General features: G+C 44.4%; 1 protein-coding gene across 3 annotated transcripts in view; it reads right to left on the bottom strand.

The window, feature by feature from the left end:
- Positions 1–24,980, bottom strand: part of EYA2 (EYA transcriptional coactivator and phosphatase 2) — a 300,584-nt gene that overhangs the window by 77,424 nt on the left and 198,180 nt on the right. For all 3 annotated transcript variants that reach the window (XM_010384164.2, XM_030915788.1, XM_030915789.1), the window contains one exon: positions 17,722–17,805. In XM_010384164.2, the coding sequence (XP_010382466.1) occupies positions 17,722–17,805 (84 nt within the window). The remainder of the gene's footprint in view (positions 1–17,721; positions 17,806–24,980) is intronic.

Genomic DNA, 24,980 nt, shown 5'->3' with positions numbered 1-24,980 from the left:
AAAGCTGAAGCATTATGGTCTGTGTGTCTCAGGGGAGTGGATTTCCCTTAAGGAGGGGGTGCTGGTGGCAGATGCCGGGCATATCTCTCTATAGAGAAATCTCAGCCTGGGAATGACGTTTGCAGTGGGTGAATACAAAGTGTGTGATCTGGGTTCGTTTCTAAGCTCAGGCTACAGCGCTTCCCACCTTTCACAGGCTGGCTGTGCTCCTGGCGTGATCACCCGTAGTTTCTGCTTCTCATCCATTCTCGTTCTTTCTGCTAACAGCTCCTTAGGTTTCTCATGGGGAACTGCCTGCTGCACTGCAGGTAGCTTAGTGGGCTATCTATCAAGGTGTCTAACCCTGCCTAGCTGAGAGGTGGGCACAGGTCCCAGTCACAGCTGATCAGCCCCTCTCTCCTGGGACTGGAGCAATTCAAGGAAAAAACAGTAGCTGTAAGGCCTAAAGGTGCCACCTCATCAGCTCCTGCTCCTTGGGAGCCCCAGGGGAGCTTCCTCCCATTATTCTCCCAGATCGTGAAAACTCCTTCACACCCTCCCAATCAATTTCCTTGTGGTTAAGTTAGCCACAGCCAGCCTTTGTTGCATTTGGACATAAAATCTGGCCGGGCATGGTGGCTCACACCTGTAATCCCAGCACTTTGGGAGGCTGAGGTGGGCGGATCACTTGAGGTCAGGAGTTTGAGATTAGCCTGGTCAACACGGTGACATCCCCGTCTCTACTAAAAATACAAAAATTAGCCAGGCCTGGTGGTGCATGCTTGTAATCCCAGCTACCAGGGAGGCTGAGGCAGGAGAATCACTTGAATCTGGGAGGCAGAGGTTGCAGTGAGCCAAGATGGCACCACTGCACTCCGGCCTGGGCGACAGAGCAACACACCGTCTCAAAAAAAAAAAAAAAAAAAAAAAAAGAAAACGAGAACATAAAAAAAAAAAAAAAGAGTGAACATAAAATCTAACTTTTGGAGCCACTCCCTGCTTCTGGAGCCTCAGGCAAGTTCCTCAACTTCCCTGGAACTGTTGTCTCATTTGCAAAATAAAAAGAGTAACAATAATTCCTGATTTATTCACCTCAAGAAGGTGGTTTTGGAATTAAGTCAAATAATGTAAGAGTGAACTGTAAACTCTCAAACGTGCCTAAGTGCTTTTTTTTGGCCTAGTTTTGAAGTCTCAGCTGATGCCTCCTCTTATGGGAAGTCTTCCTTGACTCTCTCAGCCATGTGGATACCTTCCTTCTCCAATCTATGCCTAGTCTCTACTCTCAGCAAGGAGCTGATTAGATGTAGTCTTGCATAACTCATTCTTTTATATGCATAATACAATCAAGTTAAATCATTTACTTTTTAATAGTTTTAATTTTTATCAAATTAAATACTCAAAAAGTTCCACAAGGCTTGTTATAAGACTGCAGTTTCCCTGCCATGCCCTCTATTCCCCCTTTGTCATCACCTTCAACTCTTTCCTTCATTCATTATCTTGATACTCACTGCCCTGTCTCTAAATTGCATGGTTATAATTACACGGTTTTTGATTTTTCACTTTGAGGCATTATTTGATCCCACTATGGCCAATGTGGATTTTCTTCTTGCTACCTTTACCGCACATATGCATCCTTCTCATTCCCTTTTCCTCCTAAATAGAGTCATGGCTTTGTTTGTTTTCTTGAGACAGCGGTCTTGCTCTGTTGGCCAGACTGGAGTGCAGTGGCACCACCTCGGCTCACTGCAGCCTCTAATCCCTGGGGTCAAGGGATCCTTTAACCTCAGCCTCCCGAGCAGCTAGGACTACAGGTGCACACCACTACGCCTGGCTAATTTTTGATTTTTTTTTTTTTTTTTTTTGTACAGATGGGATTTTGCCATTTTGCCCAGGCTAGTCTCAAACTCCTGGACTCAAGTGATCTGCCTACCTCGGCTTCCCAAGAGTGAATGGCTTTTATTGGGTTAGTAGTCAGAGTTCATGCTGCGGTGATTACTGCGCAGGCTGACTGCTTTGATGCCTCAGTGTCCTCACATCTTCACCCTTTGAAGTGTGACAGTAAAGCTCCTCCCTTCAAGAGGTGGGGTTACCGCTCCATTTAAATCTGGGCTGGCTTATGTTTACTTTTGCTGACAGAATGCAGCAGAAATGATCTGGGCGCGTTTCTAAGCCCCAGGGTACTGTGCTGACCACCTTTCATAGCACGCCAGTTCCAAATGGCACGCCAGTTCCAAAGGGAGGACTAAAGACGGGTCTCTCTCCTTGAAAGGAACACTGCTTAGGCCACGAGAAAAATCCTGGACTTGCTTGCTGGAGGGTGAGAGACTACATGAAGCAGAGACAAGTTGTCCCAGCTGAGGCCATTCTCTACCAGCTAATCAACTAGCTGACCCTGCAGACACATGCAAGAGTCCAGTCTAGCTCAGTAGAACCTCTCTGCCAACTCACAATCTCATGAGCTGCATAAATGCTTATTGTTTTACGCCACTAAGTCTTAGGGTGATTTGTTATGTAGCTGACTGATAACACAGCTAAGCCAGGTAGTAAACTACGATTACTTTTCATGCCTTTCATTTTTCCCTGGAATTAATAATGATCTTTTAAAAATCCTCTCAGTACATTCAGATGTACCAGGTATTTTATCAATTTCACTTCTTCAAGATGTCTCTCTCAGCACCTTCTGAGCTACTTCAATCAGGATCAACTGCACCTGTCACTTATTCTCTGGAAGCCAGAGTCAATGGGAAAATGCCTTAAAACTATGAAGGAAAATTATTATTTCCAAACAAAAATTATATACGCAGCCAAACTGTCATGAAGGACAGTAGAACAAAGACATTTTCAGGAAGGAGGGGATGGATGCAATGTCTGAAAACAAAATTGTAAAGCTTTTGCTGAGACCCTGCTGTAGGCCAGGCTCTGGGTGAGGCCAGGCTAGGTGGGCACGAAGCATCTCAGTCTGAGACAGAAGCTGCCAGGCCCCTGCTTGTCACACACATGGCTGTCTGCTCCCTTGTGGGGGAATGCCCTGGAATCTTATTTCTGCTGTGTTTGCCATCACACAAGTGAAAACTTCCCACCTGGCAGCCCTTTGTTCATTTGTTTATTCAACAAATATTTGTCCAGTGGAGGTGCCAGGCACTGTGCTGGGTATCAGGATAAAGCTGTGAACACATCAGACCCAGTCCCTGTGCTCTGTGAGCTAAGAGATAGCAGAAGAGTTCATTCCAGAGGCTTTTAATTTTTACCCTTGAGACAGTCACATGGATCACCAGGGACATGTTATGTGGTTAAGAGCAGTGGGGTGGCCGGACATGGTGGCTCACACCTGTAATCACAGCACTTTGGGATTTGAGCCTAGGATTCGAGACCAGCCTGGGGAAAGTGAGATCCCTGTCTCTACAAAAAACATAAAAAATTAGCTGGGCATGGTGGTACATGTCTGTGGTCCCAGCTACACAAGAGGCTGAGCTGAGAGGATCACTTGATCCCAGGAGGTTGAGGCTGCAGTGAGCCGTGTTTGCACCACTGTGCTTCAGTGTGAGTGACAGAGTGAGACCTTGTCTCAGAAAAATAAAATAAAAAATAAAGAGCAGTGGGCCACTTCCTGGCTTTCATCCCTCCCAAGCTGGGTGACCATGACTGAGTCACATCATCTTTCTGGGCCTCAGTTTCTCTGGAAATGGGTATAAAGGGAGCAGCTGGGCCTTATAGATTCATGGTGGGGATTAAAGGAGAGAGAGGGTGTAAAGCCAGAGCAGTCCATAAAGGTCGCTCATCACAATTCTGTCTGCTGATGTGGAGCTGGGGAAGCCTGAGTGTCCTCCCTGAAGACGGGGGGCATAAGGAAGACCTGGAGCACCTGGGACTTTGTGCAGCGGTCAGATGCAGGCACCCGGCCGCAGCACTGTGGACCTGAGGGCTCAATCATCCTTTGCTGTGGGGCCGTCCTGTGCATTGTGGGATGTGCAGCAGCATCCTTGGCCTCTACCCACTAGATGCCAGTAGTACCCCATTTCCCAAAAACGTTTATGACATTGCCAAATGTCCCCTGGGGGCCAAAACTTCCTCTGGTGGAAAACTGTTGTGTTAGAGTGATAGAGTTGTATGTATGACAATGTGGGAGGATCTAAAACCACAGTGCAGGCAGGGTGTAGTGCCTCATGCTTCTAATCCCAGCACTTTGGGAGGCTGAGGCAGGAGGACTACTTAAGCCCAGGAGTTCCAGACTAGCCTGGGCAACATGACAAGATCCCTGTCTCAGGAATAAATAAGTAAAACCATAGCGCAGAGGGAGAAAGGTAAGAAACACAGGGTATTTAAACAATGCCACCTAGACACGTAAGAAATGAATGCACACAAAAAGAGAATGTATATTTTACAGGAAACAAACAACAGGCTATACACTGAGCTATATAGGGACAGGAGGGAAAGGAGCACAAATAGGTTTAAAAGGAAACACATTGGTACCTACGTGAAACAAGAAAGGGGCCTTGTGTGGACAAAGAATATGAATAACTCATGCTGTGCATTTGAGGCTTAAGAAAATAATAAAGTTGATAGTGAGTGCTTGGTGTATAGGAAACGTGCAGTAAAGCTTGAGGAATTTGTTCTGGAGGAATTGGCGGGTTGCCAATAGGGGGAGAAGCAATCAGGTCTCTTCAAGGGGAGACCCTGGATGGAAAATAGGGCATCTTTGCAGCTTAGTGGTGAGAATTAGGACTCCCTTTACCTTCTTTATCTATGGCTGGTCTGCCTCCAAAATATACCCAGCCCACTGTGCTCCTCCCTGCCTCCATCTCCACTCCCTGGGTGGAGAGAAGAGTAAGCTGAGAAAGACCTGTTCAGTCTTTCAGATAAACTGGCGCAGTAGCCTCCTCACCCATCGCCAGGATTCCAACCTGGTCACTTTTTACTCTCCTCTCCCCGGGGAGCAGCCAGAGGGATTCCTTAAGAATGGAACTCGGTTGATTCCAAGTCTTTGCTATTGTGAATAGTGCCGCAATAAACATACGTGTGCATGTGTCTTTGTAGTAGAATAATTTATAATCCTTTGGGTATATACCCAGTAGTGGGATGGCTGGGTCATATGGTATATCTAGTTCTAGATCCTTGAGGAATTGCCATACTGTTTTCCATAATGGTTGAACTAGTTTACAATCCCACCAACAGTGTAAAAGTGTTCCTATTTCTCCACATCCTCTCCAACACCTGTTGTTTCCTGACTTCTTAATGATTGCCATTCTAACTGGTGTGAGATGGTATCTCATTGTGGTTTTGATTTGCATTTCTCTGATGGCGAGTGACGATGAGCATTTTTTCATGTGTCTGTTGGCTGTATGAATATCTTCTTTTGAGAAATGTCTGTTCATATCCCAACCCAAATGTCCATCTGTGACAGACTGGATTAAGAAAATGTGGCACATATACACCATGGAATACTATGCAGCCATAAAAAAGGATGAGTTTGCGTCCTTTGTAGGGACATGGATGCAGCTGGAAACCATCATTCTTAGCAAACTATCACAAGAACAGAAAACCAAACACCGCATGTTCTCACTCATAGGTGGGAACTGAACAATGAGATCACTTGGACTCGGGAAGGGGAACATCACGCACTGGGGCCTATCATGGGGAGGGGGGAGGGGGGAGGAGGGAGGGATTGCATTGGGGAGTTATACATGATATAAATGATGAATTGATGGGTGCTGACGAGTTGATGGGTGCAGCACACCAACATGGCATAAGTATACATATGTAACAAACCTGCACGTTATGCACATGTACCCTAGAACTTAAAGTATAATAAAAAAAAAAAAAAAAAAGAATGGAACTCGGGCTGAACTCGGTAGCTCGCGCCTGTAATCCCAGCACTTTGGAAGGCTGAGGTGTGAGGATTGCTTGAGCCCAGGAGTTTGAGACCAGCCAGTGAGAACTCTCTTCTCTTAAAAATAGATTAGCTGGGCACAGTGGTATACACCTGTAGTCCCAGCTACTTGGGAGGCTGAGGTGAGAGGACTGCTTGAGCCCAGGAGGTTGAGGCTGCAGTGAGGTATGATCGTGCCACTGTTCTCCAGCCTGGGTGACAGAGCAAGACCCTGTCTCTAAAATAAAGAAATAAAAAATAAAGATAAATAAGAATGGAACTCAGATTCCATTTTCATCCATTTGTGTTGCTATAAAGGAATATCTGAGGCTAGGGAATTGTTAAAGAAAAGAGGTTTACTTGGCTCACAGTTTGGCAGGCTGTACAGGAAGCATGGCACCAGCATCTGCATCTGGTGAGGCCTCAGGCTGCTTCCACTCATGGTGGAAAGCAAAGGGGAGCCAGCATGTGCAGATCACATGTGGAGAGAGAGGAAGAGAGAGAGGGGAGGGAGCTGCCAGGCTCTTTTCAACCACGAGTTAAGAGAACTCACTGACTCCTGCAGGAATGGCACCAAGCCATTAATGAGGGATCCGCCTCCCGGATCCAAACACCTCCCTTTAGGCCCTACTTTTGACAATGGGGATGACATTTCAACATGAGACTTGGTGGGGCTCAACAAACTATACTGAAACCAGGGCAGACTCTGTCCTTCTACTCCAAATCTCCACCAGGTCCCACTTCAGAGTCAAAGTCTGCTCTGTTCCAGCCACACTGGCCTCCTTGCTGTCCCTCAAAGTCTCCAGGCAAACTTCTGCTTCAGGGCCTCTGCATGTGCCATTCCCTCTGCCTTCCACTAGATTTCTGTTCCTCCACTTCCTTCAGGCCTTATTTAAAATTTAGCTTCTCTGTGCGGCCTCCTTCCCTGGCCACATTTTCTCAAATTTAATTTCAACTTCTCTTTTTCTCTGCATTATTATTTCTTCTTCTTTCTTCTTCCCTTCCCTTCCTCCTCCTCCTCCTCTTCCTCCTCCTACTTCTTTCTTCTCCTTCTTCCTTCTCTCTTCTTCTTTTCTTTTCTTCTTCTTTCTTCTTCCATCTTCTCTTTTGTTTTTTCTTTCTCTTTTTCTTTTTTTAGAGACAGGGTCTCATGTTGCCCAGGCTGGTCTTGAACTCCTGGCCTCAAGCAATCCTCCTGTCTCACCCTCCCAAAGTGCTGGGATTATAGGGATGCACCACCATGCCTGCCCTTGTATTTCTTTCTTTTTTTTTTTTTTTTGATACAGAGTCTCACTCTGTTGTCCAGGCTGGAGTACAAGTGGCATCATCTCGGCTCACTGCAACCTCTGCCACCTGGGTTTAAGTAATTCTCGTTCCCAGAGAGCTGGGACTATAGGTGCGTGCCACCACGCCTGGCTAATTTTTGTATTTTTAGTAGAGACAGGGTTTCACCATAATGGGCAGGCTGGTCTTGAACTCCAGCCCTCAAGTCATCGGCTTGCCTCAGCTTCCCAAAGTCCTGGGATTACAGGTGTGTGCCACTGTGCCTGGCCGCTTGCATTTCTATGCATCTTGCTTATCTTCCCTCCTCTCCAAAAGGATATCAGCTCCATGAGGGCAGAGTTTTTAATGGACTTTGTTCCCTGCTGCATCCCCAGGGCCTAGAACAGTATACCTGGCATGCAGGGGGCACTTGATAAATATTTGTTGAATAAAATGAGGAAATGCATAAATTTCTATGGAGACCACTAATGGTATCTTGGTGGGTTGATTCATGGGTTTGTTGTGCCCCCAATCATTGTGACAACTGCAAATGCCTCCCTTTTCCCAACACTCCCTTCTACTCCAGTTTGCTCCCTGAAGGATCTGATGTATCCGCCAACAAGGACACGGGCGAGACGTGAGTTGTTACTCTCTTTTTGCTCCCTCACTTCCCTGTTTTCCAGCCTCCCATTCACAAGGCTGCAGATTTTGAGCTTTTCGGCCTTGGGGTGGTAAGCAAGCGGCATTGGCTTCTTGTCCTGACTTCTAACAGCTGAAGGATGGAAGGGGGTTTTCAGAGGCCTCCCTACCCTGCCACGTGTGCCAGGAAGTAAAACCTAAGAGAGTGACAGTCTGGGCCAGGGGTCAGGCAGATATGACCACAGCTAGCCTCACTGAGATTCCAGATCCCACCAGACCTGAAGCACCCCTAGGGACAGGAATCAGACACATGTTAGCAGTGTCATAAGTGCACAGAGGACTCGTGGTCCATGAGCTCTCACCCAGTCCCTGGGTGCTTTGTGACCTCCCTGGAAGTCTGATATAACCTGGGGAGGAAGGAAAAAGAACCCAGCAGAACAAAGGCTGGAACTAGGAATTCTACCGTATTACAGAAAACCAAAATTCTATTTCATACATGCTGTGTGGGTTGAGATCCCTCCCTGCTACTAACATTTAAAATATTCCCTTGATTACAGTCATGTAACCAACAAACATTTACTGAGCTCCTACCATGTGCCAGGCCCTGTGCTAGGTTCGGGGGCTACAGCTGGGAGGCAGACCACCCTGGTGCCTGCCATGCCAGGCCAAGCCACAGGGCCTGAGGCAAAAGGAAAAATGTGGCCCCTACATACACTTATCAAAACATTTTTCTGTATTTTGACTCAAGTGGAAAAAGTTAATAAAAGCTCTACAGTAAAAAAAAACAAAAAACAAAACCAAAAGATGACTATATTTAAAGCCCCTTGTTGGCCAATCTGTTCCCACCATTACCAAGGCTCATAAACCTGCCTTGTGGAGAGGTAATAGCCACTCGGGCCAGGGAGTCAGAGGCTGATTGGAAACTGTTCCCATTGCACAATAACGCAGGGCTGTAACACACACAACCACTGGTCTTTATTTACATTTTGATTTTCTTTCATGATCGATTTTTTGGCATCAATTTTGATTTTTAAAATATTGCATTAAAATGATTGAGCTTGATTACTCTGTTTTTCAGTACCCACTTAAATTTTGTGCCTACAAAATGCTAATCCTGGCCCTGGTGCTTGTTTTCATACAGTTTACATTCAAATGTGCATGTGTTGGAGAGGGCAGGTAATAAATAATACATATTTAATGCATCAGGTGGTGATAAAGCTTGTTTGATGAGGAAACATTTGGGCAGGTTCCTTTTTTTTTTGAAACACAGTCTTGCTCTGTCTCCCAGGCTGGAGTTCAGTGGTGTGATCTTGGTTCACTGCAACCTCTGCCTCCCAGGTTCAAGTGATTCTCCTGTCTCAGCCTCCCGAGTAGCTGGGATTATAGGTGCCTGCCACCATGCCCAGCTAATTTTTGTATTTTTAGTTGAGATAGGGTTTCACCATGTCGGACAGGCTGGTTTTGAATTCCTGGCCTCAAGTGATCTGCCTGCCTCAGCCTCCCAAAGTGCTGGGATTACAGGCGTAAGCCACTGTGCCCAGCCACTGGGCAGATTGGTGAATAAAGGAGCCATGTAGAAAATGGGGAGATGGGCATTCCTGGCACAGAGAACAACAGCAAGTGCAAAGGCTGTGTTGAAACCACAAAAAGTAAAACCAATGGAGACGCCAATTATAAAGGTCAAGACCAGTCATAAGAACAAAACTGGAGGACTGTTAGTTTCCATTTCGGAAACTTACTACAAAGCTATAGTAATCAAGACACTGTGGTACTGGCATAAGGGCATACATACAGATCTATGGGATAAAATTAAGAGTCAAGAAATAAACATATTTATGGCCAATTGATTTTTTTTTTTATTTTTGAGATACAGTCTGGCTCTGTCACCCAGGCTGGAGTGCAATGGCATGATCTTGGTTCACTGCAGCCTCCACCTCCTGGGTTCAAGGAATTCTCATGCCTAGGCCTCCCAAGTAGCTGGGGTTACAGACGTGCACCATTTCATCTGGCTAATTTTTGTATTTTTAGTAGGGATGGAGTTTCACCATGTTTGCCAGGCTGGTCTTGAACTCCTGGCCTCATGTAATCCACCTGCCTGGACCTCCCAGAGTGCTGGGATTACAGGTGTAAGCCACTGCGCCTGGCTGTCAATTGATTTTCTGACAGGATGCTGAGACAATTCAGTGGGGGAAAGAAGAGTCTTTCCAACAAATGCTACTGGGACGACTTGATAGTCATAGGTAAAAGAATGAGGTTGCACCCCTGCCTCACACCATACAGGCAAAGTAACTCGAAATGGATCATAGACCTAAATGTAAGAGCTAAAGTAAGAAAATTCTTAGAAAAAAGTGCAGGGGTAAATCTCCATGACCTAGGTTAAGCAATTGGGTCTCAGATATGACACCAAAAGCAAAAGTAAACAAAGAAAATAGACATAAACTGCACTTCGTAAAAATAAAAAGCTGGTATTTCAAAGGACACCACAAAGAAAATGGAAAGACAACTCACAGAATGAGAGAGAAAATATCTGCAAATCACATATCTGACAACAGACTGGTATCCAGATATGTAAAAACTCTTATAACGATATAAAGACAAACCAATTAAAAATGAGCAAAAGATTTGAATAAATATTTTTCCAAAGAAGATATACAAATGGCCAATAAGCACATAAAAACATCACTAGTCATTTGTCAACATTATTAGGGAAATGCCAGTCAAACCCACAATGAGATACCACTTCATACTTACTAGGACTATAGCCAAAAAGACAGACAACAACATATTGATGAGGATGTGGAGAAATTGGAGCCATTTTATATGGTGGATGGGAATGTAAAATGATACAGTCACTTTGGAAAATAATCTGGCTGTTCCTTAAAAGTGTTAAATCTAGAGTTACCATGTGGCCCAGCAATTCCACTCCTAGGCATATACCTAAGAGAATTAAAAACATATGCACATGCAAATACTTGTATGCCAACGTTCATAGCAGCATTACTCATAATGGTCCAAACTTCAACTATCCAACTGATAAATGGATAGACAAAATATAGTTTATCCATGAAATGTGATACTGTCTGGCTCTGTGTCCCAACCCAAATCTCATCTTGAATCATAATCCAAATTGTAATCCCCACGTGTTGGTGGAGGAACCTCGGGGAGGTGACTGGATCGTGGCGGGGGTTTCCCCCATGGTGTTCTCGTGGTGGGTGGGTTGTCACTAGGTCTGATGGTTTTATAAGGGGGTCTTCCCCCTTCACTCTGCACTTTCTCTCTCCTACTGCCTTGTGAAGAAGGAAGTGTTTGCTTCCTCGTCCGCCATGATCACTAACTTTCCTGAGGCCTCTCCCGCCATGCAGAACTGTGAATCAATTTAACCTATTTCCTTTATAAATTACCCAGTCTCGAATATTTGTTTATAGCAGTGTGAAAATGGACTAATACACAATGGAAAATTATGTGGCCATAAAAAGGAATAGAGTACTGATACATGCTACAACACAGATGATCACATGTACTGTGTGATTCCCTTTATATGAAATATCCAGAAGAGGCAAATCTGTAGAGAAAGAAAGTAGATTAGTGGTTGTCAGGGGCTAGGGGGAGGAGGAAATGGAGGTCGGGGGTGACTGCTAATGAGTATAGGGTTTCCTTTTGGAGTGATGAAAATATTCTAAATTAGAGTGGCTTCAGACCTACAAACCTTGTGGTCCCTTAGGCCTCTCAAACATAACTAATTTTATTTTTCCTCATTAGTTTTCTATTTAATTGTTTTTTCTTTTACTATACGGTACTTTGGGCTAGAAATTGCTAGTTGTCCTCTAATACTCATTCTTCTTTTCTCCCTCTCAGGTGATGGTTGTACAACTGTGTGAACATACTAAAAATTACTGAATTGTACACATTGAAAGGGCAAATTATGATATGTGGATTGTATCTCAATAAAACTGTTATTAACAACAACAACAGGTCCTGGAGCTGAGCTTCATATTGGTAGTGGGCTGCCTAGAAGGCAAGGCACAAAAGGAGGAATCAGGGCGACTCCCCGGGAATCCCTGGAGGAAAGCTGACTAATCCCTTTTAGAATCCCTTCCTGGCCACAGGCAAAGGCTCTTGACCACCTTGCGTTTGCCTAATACCAGCTGGAAAAAAACAGAGTTCAGAGACTGCGGAGGAGGGTGGTAGGGGAAAGGAGGGGTTAGGAAAGAGGCAGCAGTCACTGGCTGCTCCAGCTCTCCAGGGAATTTCTAATGGATCCACAAGATGCTGGGAGATACAGCTACCAAAGGGATGTTCTGGCTCTGAGCACTGGGGAGGAAGAAATGGAAAGGAAGTAAAGAGATGACAGCCTCAAGCAGCACATCCCTTGATTGGGAACAGGAAGGCAGCCCAGTTTCTGTCTTAAAATTCAAACACCCTATTTTGAATCATTTCCCAATCATTTTAGCTTTGTTGTCTCAGTTCCCCAAATAAACAGCAAGTCCCCCATCTGGCTGGTACTATTAATGATTTTGGCTTTCTGCATGGTGCGCAGCATCATGGCCACAAGCAAAGTGTTGCTGGTTCTTGTCATGGATGTTCAGGGGATCTTGGCATCCAGTGCCCATTCACTGCACATCCATGGCCTTCATGCTCTTCTGGAAGGGTTACTCCAGTTTCCCTTGGGGGACCATCCCCCTCCTCACTCTATTTGGTTGTGGTGGAGCTGATCTGCCCCTCCATTCCTATGCCAGGAGTGGGCTCTTGATTTGGCTGGCCAGTCAGAGCTACAGAGGTTGGCATATGGATGGGCATGTGACCCAGTTTGGGACATTGAGATTCAAGCCTAGAAATTGTGCTGGAATGTGGGTACTAGAAGTTTCCAGTTTTTAGTTGGGATTGCTGAGAGGGAGTTACCACATGGAGAAAATTGGCTGAGAGATACAGAATGACCTAAGAACATTGCTTAAACATCTGGATCCAGCCAGACCTGAATCCCAGGTATCCCTGGGTTTTTCAATTATTGTGCTCCAATAAATTTTCTTTGTAGCTTAAATAAGTTGTACTTCAAACTGAGTCTTATACTTGATGACAGCTATTAATAACAAGTTTCACATGGCTGCAGTGCTGGGGAAGTACAGAGAGAAAGAACTGTGAGCCAGAAGCTGAGGCCATGAGTTTTGGTTCTGTCATGAATATCCCACCAATTACATAACTTCAATTACTCTGTCTGCAAAATGGGGCTCACAGTTCTCCTCTAGATCCTTATTACTTCTCTGACATCCAAGCTTACAGCCATAGTGCAGACCTCTCTCTGGAGCTTCAGACCTACAAATCTTGTGGCCCCTTAGGCCTCTCAAACATAACTAATTTTATTTTTCCTCATTAGTTTTCTATTTAATTGTTTTTCCTTTTACTATACGGTACTTTGGGCTAGAAATTGCTAGTTGTCCTCTAATACCCATTCTTCTTTTCTCCCTCTCAGAGTAATAGAATCTCTAAATTTTAACTGGCCATGACTGCCTCAAATAAAGACTACATTTCACAGACTCCCTTGCAGCTAGATGAGACCACCTGACCAAGTTCTGCCCAATAGGATAAGAGCAGAAGTGATGCCTGCAACTTCTGAGTCTGGTCTTTAAAAAAGAGGGGCTTGCTGGGTGTGGTGGCTCAGGCCTGTAATCCCAGAACTTTGGGAGGCTGAAGTGAGAGAATCACTTGAGCCCAAGAGTTCAAGACCAGCCTGGGCAACACAGTGATACCCCATCTCTACAAAAAATTTTCACACATTAGCTGGGCATGGTGGCACTTGCCTGTAGTCCCAGCTACTCAGGAAGCTGAGGTGGGAGGATTACTTGAGTGAGGAGTTTGAGGTTACAGTGAGCTATGACTGTGCTACTGCACTCTAGCCTGGGCAACAGAGCAAGACCCTGTCTCTAAAAAAATTAATAAAAATAATAAAAAAAGAGGGGCAAGAAAATAAAAATATCAAAAGAGAGGGGCAAGTCCTCCTTTTCCTATCCCTGCTTCTTACTGGCTGGAATGCAGACATGGAGGTAAGCTACAATTTATCTTGCCAATGCAAGTGACACTCCAAAAAATGGCAGGGAACAAGACTGTAGAGGCCGTGGTCTCTGGTGCTGCACAGCAGTTTCCCCAGCTTGAACTGCTTCCATCTGAACTGCTGGGGAGTGAAATAAACTTGCATCTTGTTTAAGTCACAATTATTTTGGGTCTCTCTGAAAGTTGCTAGATTTAGCAAATGAAAACACTCATTCCTCACCTTAGTGAGAGCTGGAGGAGGGAATGGAAAATTCTAGGAGAGTCATGAAGATGGCACAGGCGATCTGGGTGCTCCAAGAGCTTTTCACCTCAGTTTTCCCTGGACATCCAGAGATGACACAGGAAGGCAGGTGAGCTTGAGTCTGATTCTCATGCTTTCTTGGATAATCTTACTCCCTCTGAGCCTCAGTTTCTCCTTATGGACAATGGACACTAACTGAACATGATGGTCTCTCAAGTCCTTCCAGCTCTAATCTTCTATGATTCTGTAATTCTAGGATGGATGTTGAAACTCAGATACCAATGGGGCCAATGTCTCTCAAGTCCTTCCAGCTCTAATCTTCTATGATTCTGTAATTCTAGGATGGATGTTGAAACTCAGATACCAATGGGGCCAGAGAGTCCCAAGAATGGGTTAACCAGGCCAGGTGGGGGCTGTGATGGGCTGGAGAATGTCCGCCCCCTCTAAGAGGGCAGTCCTCCTCTGCTCCTGTTGATTGCTGCCCCAGGGGAACACAGGATTGCCAGATTCCTAATTTTTCAAGAAGAGCTGGAAATCTAGATTGTTTTGGTCTGTGCAATCTCCTGATTTTTAAATGTTGGCGACACATTCACATTTTTTCAAACACTCTGGGGGCCAAAGAGAAATATCTGCAGTATGAATTTGGTCAGTGGCCACCAGTTAAAAATTTCTGTTTTGATACTATTTTCCTTCCTTCCTTCCTTCATTTAACAAATATTTACTTGACACCTACTAAGCGGGAGACACCGTTCCATGCACTGGTGATAAAGCTATGAACACAACAAAACCAAACAAAAGGTCCCTGTCCTCATGCAGCTTAACATTCTAGGGGATTGCCCCGATTCATTCATTCGACGAATATTTATTGAGCAATTCTGCCCTGTGCACTGTGTGTGGTTGGGGAGATAAAAAACAATGTTCGTGGTCTCTGCCCTTATGGTGCTTATAGTCTAGAAGGAAGACGTACAGCAAACATAATTATGACATGAATGGAAAATACGGTTATGAGGAGAGATGCAATTTAGATGGAGAGGAGTAGTGAGGAAAGGCTTTTTGGAGGAAGCTACATTTTACATGAGAACTGAAAGATAACTAGGATTTAATTCAATAAAAGAACATTCTAGAACATTTTAGATGATAGTAGAGGCTTCCAGTGTGCCCCTGCTCCACATCCTCTCAACTGTCACCATTCCTGTACATATATGAAAAAGCCTTCCACAGTCAGCATTTCTGATGCTCTACCATGGGGCTCTCTTTTTATTGATTGATTGATTGATTGAGACAGGGTCTTGCTCTGTTGCCCAGGTTGGAGTGCAGTGGTGCGGTCACAGCTCACCGCAGGCTCAAGCAATCCTCCCTTCTCAGCCTTCTGAGTAGCTGGGACGAAAGGTACACACCACCACACCAGGCTAATTTTTAAGTGTTTTAAAGAGATGGGGTCTCACCATGTTGCCCAGGCTGGCCTTAAGCAATCCTCCCACTTCGGCCTCTCAAAGTGCTAGGATTATAGGTGTGAGCCACCAAGGTTGCCCCCTGCGGCTTCTTGGTGACAGGCCAGAAGTGCAGGGAGACAATTCCCAGGAAAAGCCTTCAACCCTTGATAGAAAGGAATTTGCAGGTAAATATCCCAGCTCCCTCACTCCTTGGGTGGGTTAACACTGGCCCTGGTGGACCTGAGCCCCAGCCGCCCACGGCAGTAACTATTATATTTGTGTAATCTGTATTGCCTTTCTTTCCCTCCTTGCTTGAATTCCCCACTCTGTGCCCGGTGCTTCCTGGGATTACCTCCCAGATAGACTACCCGCACTCACTCCTTGTCTCAGGATCTTCTGGGAGAAATCCAGCAGCGATGGGAGAGAATGTGGTAGGTTCAAGGACTGGAAACAACTCAGGGTAAGTAGCAGGAAAGGAGCCTGGGGAGTAGGGCAGGAGGCCACTCATGAAGAGCCTCAGAGGCTGGGGGTAGGCTTGTCAATGGTGAAGCCACTGAAGAATTTTTGGCTGGAGAGAGATATGGTCAAGCTTGTATTTGAGGATGACTCCAATGTAGGGGGCTGCAGTGGGCAAGAGTGGAAGCTGGGAGACCAGATAGGAAGTCGAGTTGAAGGTGAAGATGGCTGGAATTGGGTGGTGAGGTGGGAGAGAGGTGGCTGGCAGTGAAGAATGGCATGAGGCAGGGGACATAGGGCCCAGAAAGAACTCAGGGCTTTGTCCCCGACTTGAAGGAGCCCACAGTTTGGTTTAAGGAATGCTGGTGAGACACAGATACAAAAATCATATCCAAGATCACACATCCCTATGCAATCCATACTAAGTTGTTGCACGGAGCTATGGAACTTCACAGCAGGCTGCCTCTAAGGGCAAGAAGAGTGAGTGCCTGTGTCTCAGGGGAGGTGACTTTACAGGAGTGGTTAGGAAAACCATAAAACACCGCGACTTAGTGGGCAACTTACTACTGTGGCCCCTGTGGGATAGCCCAAATTTTCGCAATGGCTGCGGAGCCCATTCTTCAGTGTTTTCAGCAGCTCTTGACTCTGCCATCTTTTACCTAAGCTGTGCATGGTCCAAAAATGCATGCCGGATTTCCCACAGGCACTGCTAGACATATTAACGGCATTCCTACACGGCAAGAGATTTCTGCACCACCAACACCATTTTTATATTCTTTACAACATAATGGCAGACGATAAATCTATCTTGCTAATTACACATCCAGCTTGTTATAACCCCCATAAAAAACATGAGCAGCTGGAAAAGCCATGAAGTGATGTCAAATCATATTCCTGGTCTCTAAACAGAAACAGAAATATTTTCCAGGCGCTGGCAAGTCTCAAGGTTCCTACCCATGCGTGGAAGCAGCTGCCAGTGGGTCACTCACCTCTGAGGAGATGAAAACTAGGCTGTCATCTTAAGTACTGCCCGTCCACCCCATGCGTCCCCCTGAAGAGACGACAGATGTCTAGGGCATCCACTCGTGGTCTGTTCAGTAGCCCATGGGATGAACCCAAATAATTGGCAAGGTTTGGGTTTTAGCAGTTGAGTTCATTTTTGCATTATTAAAGTGGTTTCAAGGTCTCTTCCATCTACCACCAATCAGCCAATAGCATTTGCCTAGAATTCTAACTAGATGGTTCCCTGACATAATTTGTTGATGATACATTTGCAAAACGATTGCCTCCCCCTTGTCTCAAAAAAACAGAAGGAAAATTAAATTCATCTGCCGGAGACACTAGGATAAACAACAGGGAAGAAGAAAAGTACTTTACCTTGTTTTCTAGCTAGAATTACTGACTTTGGCTGCAGCATAGCCCACTGTTTTAGGAAGGGAGACAGCTGAAGACAACAAGTGTATTTCCTATCAAGTAAATGTTGATTGCTTCAAACGTTGGAAGAAAAGGCATGGGAGACAATAGAAGGGGAAGCTAATTAAATTTTCACATGGGAAAGGAAAATGCCATAGCAATTTTTAAACCTGGGCTGACCCCAAAGGGCAGCTTTTGTTGGAGAAGCTGCCTCATAAACTGTCCCCACAATTCCCAGGACAAACTGGCTGGACAGACAGTCATGTTGAAAACAAAGAGAGAGAGAGACAGAGAGAGAGAGAGAGAGAGAGAGAGAGAGAGAGAGAGAGAGAGAGAGAGAGAGAGAGAGAGAGAAAGAGAGAGAGAGACACAAAATGGATTCTTACCTTCCCGTATCTGGATGCAAAAGTCCCCGTGAGTAAGGAGTGAAAAATAATTATTGTCTCATCCAAGTCCCACACGAACACACGCTGTGATGAAAGAGAGGAAGAGAATGGAGACAAATGGACTCACTTGCATCTGACTTAATGTCTGCAGAAATTCATTCCCCTGGAGGAAAAGAAGTCTTGAAAAACATTATCTTTAGGTTACAAAACATGTAACTCACTGATGTGTCATGAATCCCCATCCAACCTTATCTGTGTCATGTGTATTCAGATGCCCAGTTTTTGGGCTCTTATCAACTCAAAAGATGTCAGAATCAAGAACTCTGTCCTTGCCTTCCATATAAAAGCTCAACAAGGAGAATTCAGGCCAAAATCAACAACAAAAATCATATAACTGGTTTTACAAAATAAAATACTACCATTTTAAATTCACTGTTCACCATACGCTCAACTATTTCTGTTTTTAGCAAGTCTGGTGATCACCTCTATAATTCTAAGTAACATATTTATACCCTGACTTACTGATTTTTTCAGCTTGAGATAATATCTTTTGACTGGGCCGTCTTAAAAGATGAGGGTTTAGCTCATGGAAATCTCTGTTCTTTCTCTGGAAACTTACATTTTTCTCATATGTGCATCCCTCTATTCCAATTCTCCTTGGACATTCTCCCTTGGTTAAAAAGGTAAACAAATATGGAGCTATAGATATGGGAGTCCCTACCTTTTCCCATACATCCTCCCCCTCTAATGTCTATCAGCTGCAGCTTTACTTTCATATAGTCAATGAGGATAAACTGGTTTGTACATTGGTTTTATAACTAAGGCTAAATTTTCTGCACTCTGCCTATGTTAACTTTAAAAGTGGGTAACTAGTAATATACATTTACATTTTGTGATTATTGTTTACTACAGAGCCAAGTAATATGCTAAGATTGCATTGTCTTCTCTATGTGTCCAATGTCATATCCCCAGATCAACTTTAAGAAGACTGTCCCGGCCGGGCGCGGTGGCTCAAGCCTGTAATCCCAGCACTTTGGGAGGCCGAGACGGGCGGATCACGAGGTCAGGAGATCGAGACCACCCTGGCTAACATGGTGAAACCCCGTCTCTACTAAAAAAAATACAAAAAAAAAACTAGCCGGGCGACGTGGCGGGCGCCTGTAGTCCCAGCTACTCGGGAGGCTGAGGCAGGAGAATGGCATGAATCCGGGAGGCGGAGCTTGCAGTGAGCTGAGATCCGGCCACTGCACTCCAGCCTGGGCGGCAGAGCGAGACTCCGTCTCAAAAAAAAAAAAAAAAAAAAAAAAAAAACAGAAGACTGCCCCTACCATTGTATGCATTATCTTTACTTGTACCCCATCATAATTAAAATCATGTCATATCTCAGTTTGTTCATATATGTATCATAACTGTCTGGTGTAATTGTTTTGTTTTTGTCAGAATTTATTATTTTTTTTCTTGTTTGCAACAATGTACCTTCATTAAAATGTCAAATTCAGCCACACACTCTATATTGGAGATATCTATCCTCAGCGATAGAAAGCTCCAATGTGGACTGGATCATTTTTAGGCTTGCTGCAGACTTCCCTTCATTGTATTTCTGGGTTGGATCCACTGTTTTCTGGATCCCAAGTTTCTTTTCCTTGGTTTTCTTCCTTGTTTTGCTTGAGTCCATCCTTAAGTTGCTTTTCCTGAAATGGTACACGGAAAGTAATCTTCCTGAATTCTTGAATATCTGATGATATCTTTTTTTTTTTCTCTATAGTTTCTCCAGGTACAGAATTCCAATTGGAAAACAATGTCCTCTAGATCTTTGAAAGAATTCTTTCATCATTATTTTTTAAGTGTCCAGTGTCACTGATGAGAAATCTGGTATTTCACTGTTCCTCAGTCCTTATAGGTTTTACTTTTTTTTTCTTTCTAGAATTTTAAAGGATCTTTTCTTTATACTTGGTATCCTCAAATTCCATGAGGATATATCTGAATATGGTCTTTTTTTAAATGAATTTTGTTTGGCACTTGAGCATTTTCAACCCAATGACTTGCATCTTTCTACAGATCTGAAAATTTTTATTTTCTTATTTCTTTTAATAAGTTTCTCCCATCTTTTCTACTGTTTTCTTTCTGTGAAATTCCCAATAGTCAAATCAAACCTTTTGGGTTGATATTGTCTTTCCTTGTATACAATATTTTTAAATAAATCTGTCTTTTTGATCAACGTTCTGGGAGATTTCTTAAACTTTCTCTTACAACCCTTATTAAATTTTTGATTTTTGCAGTAATTAAAAAATTTCCAATAACTTTTTTTCCAAGTGTTCCTTTCCCAGTAGCCTCCACTTCTTATTTTACACATGCAAGATCTTGAGTTTTTATAAGAAAACCAATTGGAATTTTCCTAAGTTAGTTTATATTTCTTAAATTACTTTGCTTCTAACTTATCCCATTTATTTATCTTGGCCTTTATTTTTTTTAATTATTATTATTTTTTTTTTTGAGACAGGGCCTCACTGTGTACTGTGGCATAATCATCACTCATTGTAGCCTAGACCTCTCCAAGCTCAAGCGATCCTCCCACTTCAGTCTCCTGAGTAGTGGGACTACAGGCATGTGACACCATGCCTGGCTAACTTTTGATTTTTCTTTTTGTAGAGACAGGGTCTCGCTATGTTGCCCAGGCTGTTCTTGAATTCCTGAATGTAAGCGATCCTCCCCACTTGGCATCCCACAGTGCTGGCATGGTGAGCCACCATGCCTGGCTAATGTTGTTCTTTATTTTTCATACTGTTGATTTTCTTTATTTTTCTAGTGATCCTTATTTTCAAGGACAAAGGACCTGACTATCTCTTTAGCTGGTGTTGAGAAGGGGAGGCAAATATCTCTCCCCCAGTCTGCAATCTTGAATGGGCCACCTTTTAAAACTCTCTGGAGGTCAATGGCTGTGTTAACACAATGGCATTTGCCATGCCTTTGAAAGTTAAGAGAAATATCTAGAATGAAAAAGGTATTAGCATCCCAGATTCTCTCGTACAGGAATTTCTGAAGCAATTAGTAAGGCTAAGTATTATTTCATAAATCTTTTGAACCAGGTATATTTATGTGCATATATGTGCTGGGCCATCATAGTAAGTATATTTCTTATTATGGATCACGGTAAAAATGTTTGAAAATCAGTGCTTGAGGGGACTTTCTGAGATTCAAATATGCCAAGTCCTAACTTACCTGAATTCACTGAGGTTGAACTTAGAAAATTAAATTTAGAAATTTCAGTAATAGAATTTTTAAAAATCAGCAAATATTTTCAAATTTAGTGCAGGCTCTTACTTTATCCATTAAATCCCTTCTGAAAAAATCCATCCCTTTCTCCCACTACCTCACCATCCTGGATTCTGAGTGGGTAAGTTCCTGGTGGCCATTCTGCAGGTGACCCTATTCCCTAGGCCATCATGGTGCAGACCAGGGTGCGTCCTTAACCCTGGGTGGGTCAGAGACCTCTTTTTTGCAATTTAAAATTGGGGCTAGGAAGAAAGTAATTGTCTTTTGGGGAGCGCTATTGGTGGCCAAGTTTAGCCATGTGATCTGAAGGGGAGACAAGGGCAGTGTAAGGCACATGGATGTGCTTTGGTCAAGGACTAGGCTGAGATGGATATCCAGGCCTGCGTGACTCAGCGAGTTTGGTGTGCAGGCACACACCTCCACTTGTTAAATAACCTGTTTGTGTAAGTTCATACTTGGCTTGCAGTCACTATTGCCTGTAGAAGATATAATTGGCCTGCTGACACTGTGCACAGGGCATGGCTCTTGGCTCAGCTTGGCTCAATGTGGCTCTTGTGCAGGCGCTGGTGCCCAGAGAGGGAAGGAAGCTACTGGCCCCTGTAAGGGAGAATGACTGTCTTGCAGATGGACAGAGGAGAACCACGGCACAGCTTGCCGTGCTTAAGAGCTGCTTAAGAGCCAACGCAGACAGCCGAGATAAAGGTGGACAGTGTGAGAGAGCTAATGTGAGAAAGCTGCTGATGACAAAGCTGCTAAATAAAACTACATTTCACCTGTCTACGGCCCTGAGTGTTCTTTCTGCCCATCCACCCACTCCCCTCGGACTTCAGCATGGGCTGGACCCAGACCCTGGGACCTGACAGGCAGTCTGCAGAGACAAGAACAGAGGGTGAAAGATACAAAGAAACTAACACTTTACCAGGACCTGGTTTCACTGGGAGTAGAGGGAGAGGAGGAGTGAGGAGGCCCAGAGGAGAGCTGTGTCCAGTAACTAGTGCATGAGGGCACTGCCAGGACACTATGATTTGGGAGTTCTGTCACCTTCACTGTGGCATGTGGGAAGAGAAGAAATACATGCAGTTTCTTGCCCCTGTCTCCCTGGCTGGTTCCAGTGCCTCGCTGATACTCTACTTTACTTCTGCCCTTAAGTTCTAAGAGAGGCCCTGCATCCTTAAAACAAATTCTGCTTTTTCACCTAAGCAGCTCAAGTTGGTCCCTGGCACGTGCAGCTGAAGGATTTTAACTAATACGTGCTCAGAATTTTCCTCCTTTCCACTTCTACATAATTTCTCTCCCGTGGGCTTCAGTCATTAGCAAAACAGCCAAAGACTTAAGAGGTGTGACCCAAGCAAACCCTCTATGATGACATTAAGCACAGAAGTGAAACACAGCTCACACCTTTTCAATAGTTCTTGCCCAGTGATACTTACACTGAAATCAAGAAGCAGATGTTTCCAGAATAATATCACCCTATAATCCCTGACTTCCATGCCATAACCCTCTCCACCTCTTTCTCAGTTTAATGGAAAAATCTCTCTCTACCCCTGCCGTTCCCCTACAGAGAGCAGAAAACACGTTAAGTGACTGAATGATTTTCTTGGGGGGATGAAATATTATGTATGTGTGACTGTGTTTTCGAAGCTCTGCAACTTCAAGCTGGTAGGAGATCCTAGGAATCTGGGAAGGCAGACAGCAAGTACAACCTGACACCGATACGTTTTCTTTCAGCCTTTTGCAAAGGCCTAAACCCACTGAAGGGACTGTGCAAAAATCTCTATTTGGGGGAAGGATGGAGCTTTAAGAATAAGGCAAAAGGCAAGAACAGAATTCCCTGGACTGAGAATGGCCCCAGGAACAGTGGGAACACTTGCTCTGCACCAGGTCTCTAGCATGGATCAAGGCTGCTGGTAGACCTCAGGAGGCTGACCAAGTATAGGGCACCAAGCATGATGTTCAGGATATTTAATACCTTCCAGGGTGATCAGAACCCACCCCAGCTATAAACAACTGCTACAGGTGAACTAGGGACCACTGGCTAAATATCAAATGCCCTGAAGATGCTGAAGTCAGCATGTGTTGCTTGGAGGCCCCGGTCCCCACCCCTAGCTTCCATCCTCAGGGCTTCCGATAAGAGCATCCTAGTTTTCCTTCCCCATTGTGTGCTATTTTGGCGGGGCTGTCAATTAAGGGGCAAGTATAAGACCCAAGCTAGGCCACTGGGATGCTGTCTCCTTGGAAACGGACACTGAAGGACACGGCATGCACTCTAAAATGGTTTGCTTTCTGGCATTCCTAGATTTCTCAACAATGTCTTTGTTACTTTCTTTCTAAACTTGGTTTTATGGCCTCCTCTCACTGTGCTTTCCTAGTAAATTCATTTTTGCTTAAGTAACCAGAATTGGTTTCTTTTTTCTTTCTTCTGTTTTTTTCTTTTTTCTTTTCTTTTTTTTTTTTTTTTTTTTGAGATAGGGTCTCAATCTGTCACCCAGGCTGGAGTGCAGTGGTGTGGTCATGGCTCACTGCAGCCTCCACCTCCTGGGCTCAATCCATCCTCCCACCTCAACCTCCTGAGTAGCTAGGACTACAGGTGTGCGCCACCATGCCTGGCTAATTTTTTTGTTTGTTTGTTTTTTGTAGAGACGGTATTTTGCCATGTTGCCCAGGCTGGTCTCAAATTCCTGGACTCAAGCAATCTGCCCACCTTGGCCTCCCAAAGTGGTAAAGGTTACAGGTGTGAGCAACTGTGCTGGGCCCGGAACTGGTTTTTGTTGCTTGCAACCAAAGAATTGTAGCGAATATTTCAAGGGTCTCAGGCTCAACAAGGATTTCCATACCCATTGTATAGCATGGAAACACCAGAGAGTGGCTGGACTTTTAGTGATGACTGCAGGCTTTGACAATGAAGGCAGCAGTGGTCACCCAGCCACACTGGACGTCAGAGGCTGGTCTGGTTTATGAGACCACTTGACCTCCTGGATTCTCATATAGTCCTGGGAGTGGAAGGTCCCTAATAATGAAATGAAATTTCTTATCATCGGGTGGGATGGGAACTCAGAGTTAAAATTACATTGCTTTTTAAGGAAATGACAAAGATGATACTTCTCAGTGTGTCTGAGTTTGTGGCTGAGCACTGCAGCTGCCGCATAAAGTATACAGATTATAAATAGGGATGTGACTCTGGTGCACTTCTGGCACTGACAACCCTACCAAGACACCCAGCACACTCAGGCCAGCAACTGACTGCCTTTCTTCTTTCTTTTTTTTTTTTTTTTTTTGAGACGGAGTCTCGCTCTGTTGCCCAGGTTGGAGTGCAGTGGCGCGATCTCGGTCACTGCAAGCTCCGCCTCCTGGGTTCATGTCGTTCTCCTGCCTCAGCCTCCCGAGTAGCTGGGACTACAGGCGCCCGCCACCATGTCTGGCTAATTTTTTGTATTTTTAGTAGAGACAGGGTTTCACCGTGTTAGCCAGGATGGTCTCGATCTCCTGACCTTGTGATCCGCCCACCTCGGCCTCCCAAAGTGCTGGGATTACAGGCTGGAGCCACCGCGCCCGGCCCTGATTGCCTTTTTCAAAGAAGCATAAACCGGTGAGTTTGCTTATTTTCCTCCCTTGATAAGACAATAGTAGCTTACTTCTGGTTTGGAGGCATCCATTTTGCCTATTTCTACTGGTACCCTCCCCTAGGCATGCTGTTTTGTTTTTGGGAAAATGTCAGTACCCGGCCAATAATACTACACTTGCATAACAAATGACAAGTATAGAGATCTAATGTGCAACACAAGGATTAGAGTTAACAAAGTTTTATTGTATTAGGGATTTTTGTTAAATAGGTAGATTTTAGCTGCTTTTGTCAGACAGAAAAAGTAACTTTGTGAGATGGTAGACTTGGTAATGTTTCATGATGATTATCATCTTACTATCTGTATGTATCCTATAGCATTCTGTTGAAAACCTCATGTACACCTGATTAAAAAAAAAAAAAAGTC

Source organism: Rhinopithecus roxellana, chromosome 13 (genome assembly GCF_007565055.1).
Source record: "Rhinopithecus roxellana isolate Shanxi Qingling chromosome 13, ASM756505v1, whole genome shotgun sequence".
Lineage (NCBI taxonomy): Eukaryota > Metazoa > Chordata > Mammalia > Primates > Cercopithecidae > Rhinopithecus > Rhinopithecus roxellana.
Note: the sequence above shows the minus strand (reverse complement) of the source record. Positions and strands in the feature narration are given on the sequence as shown.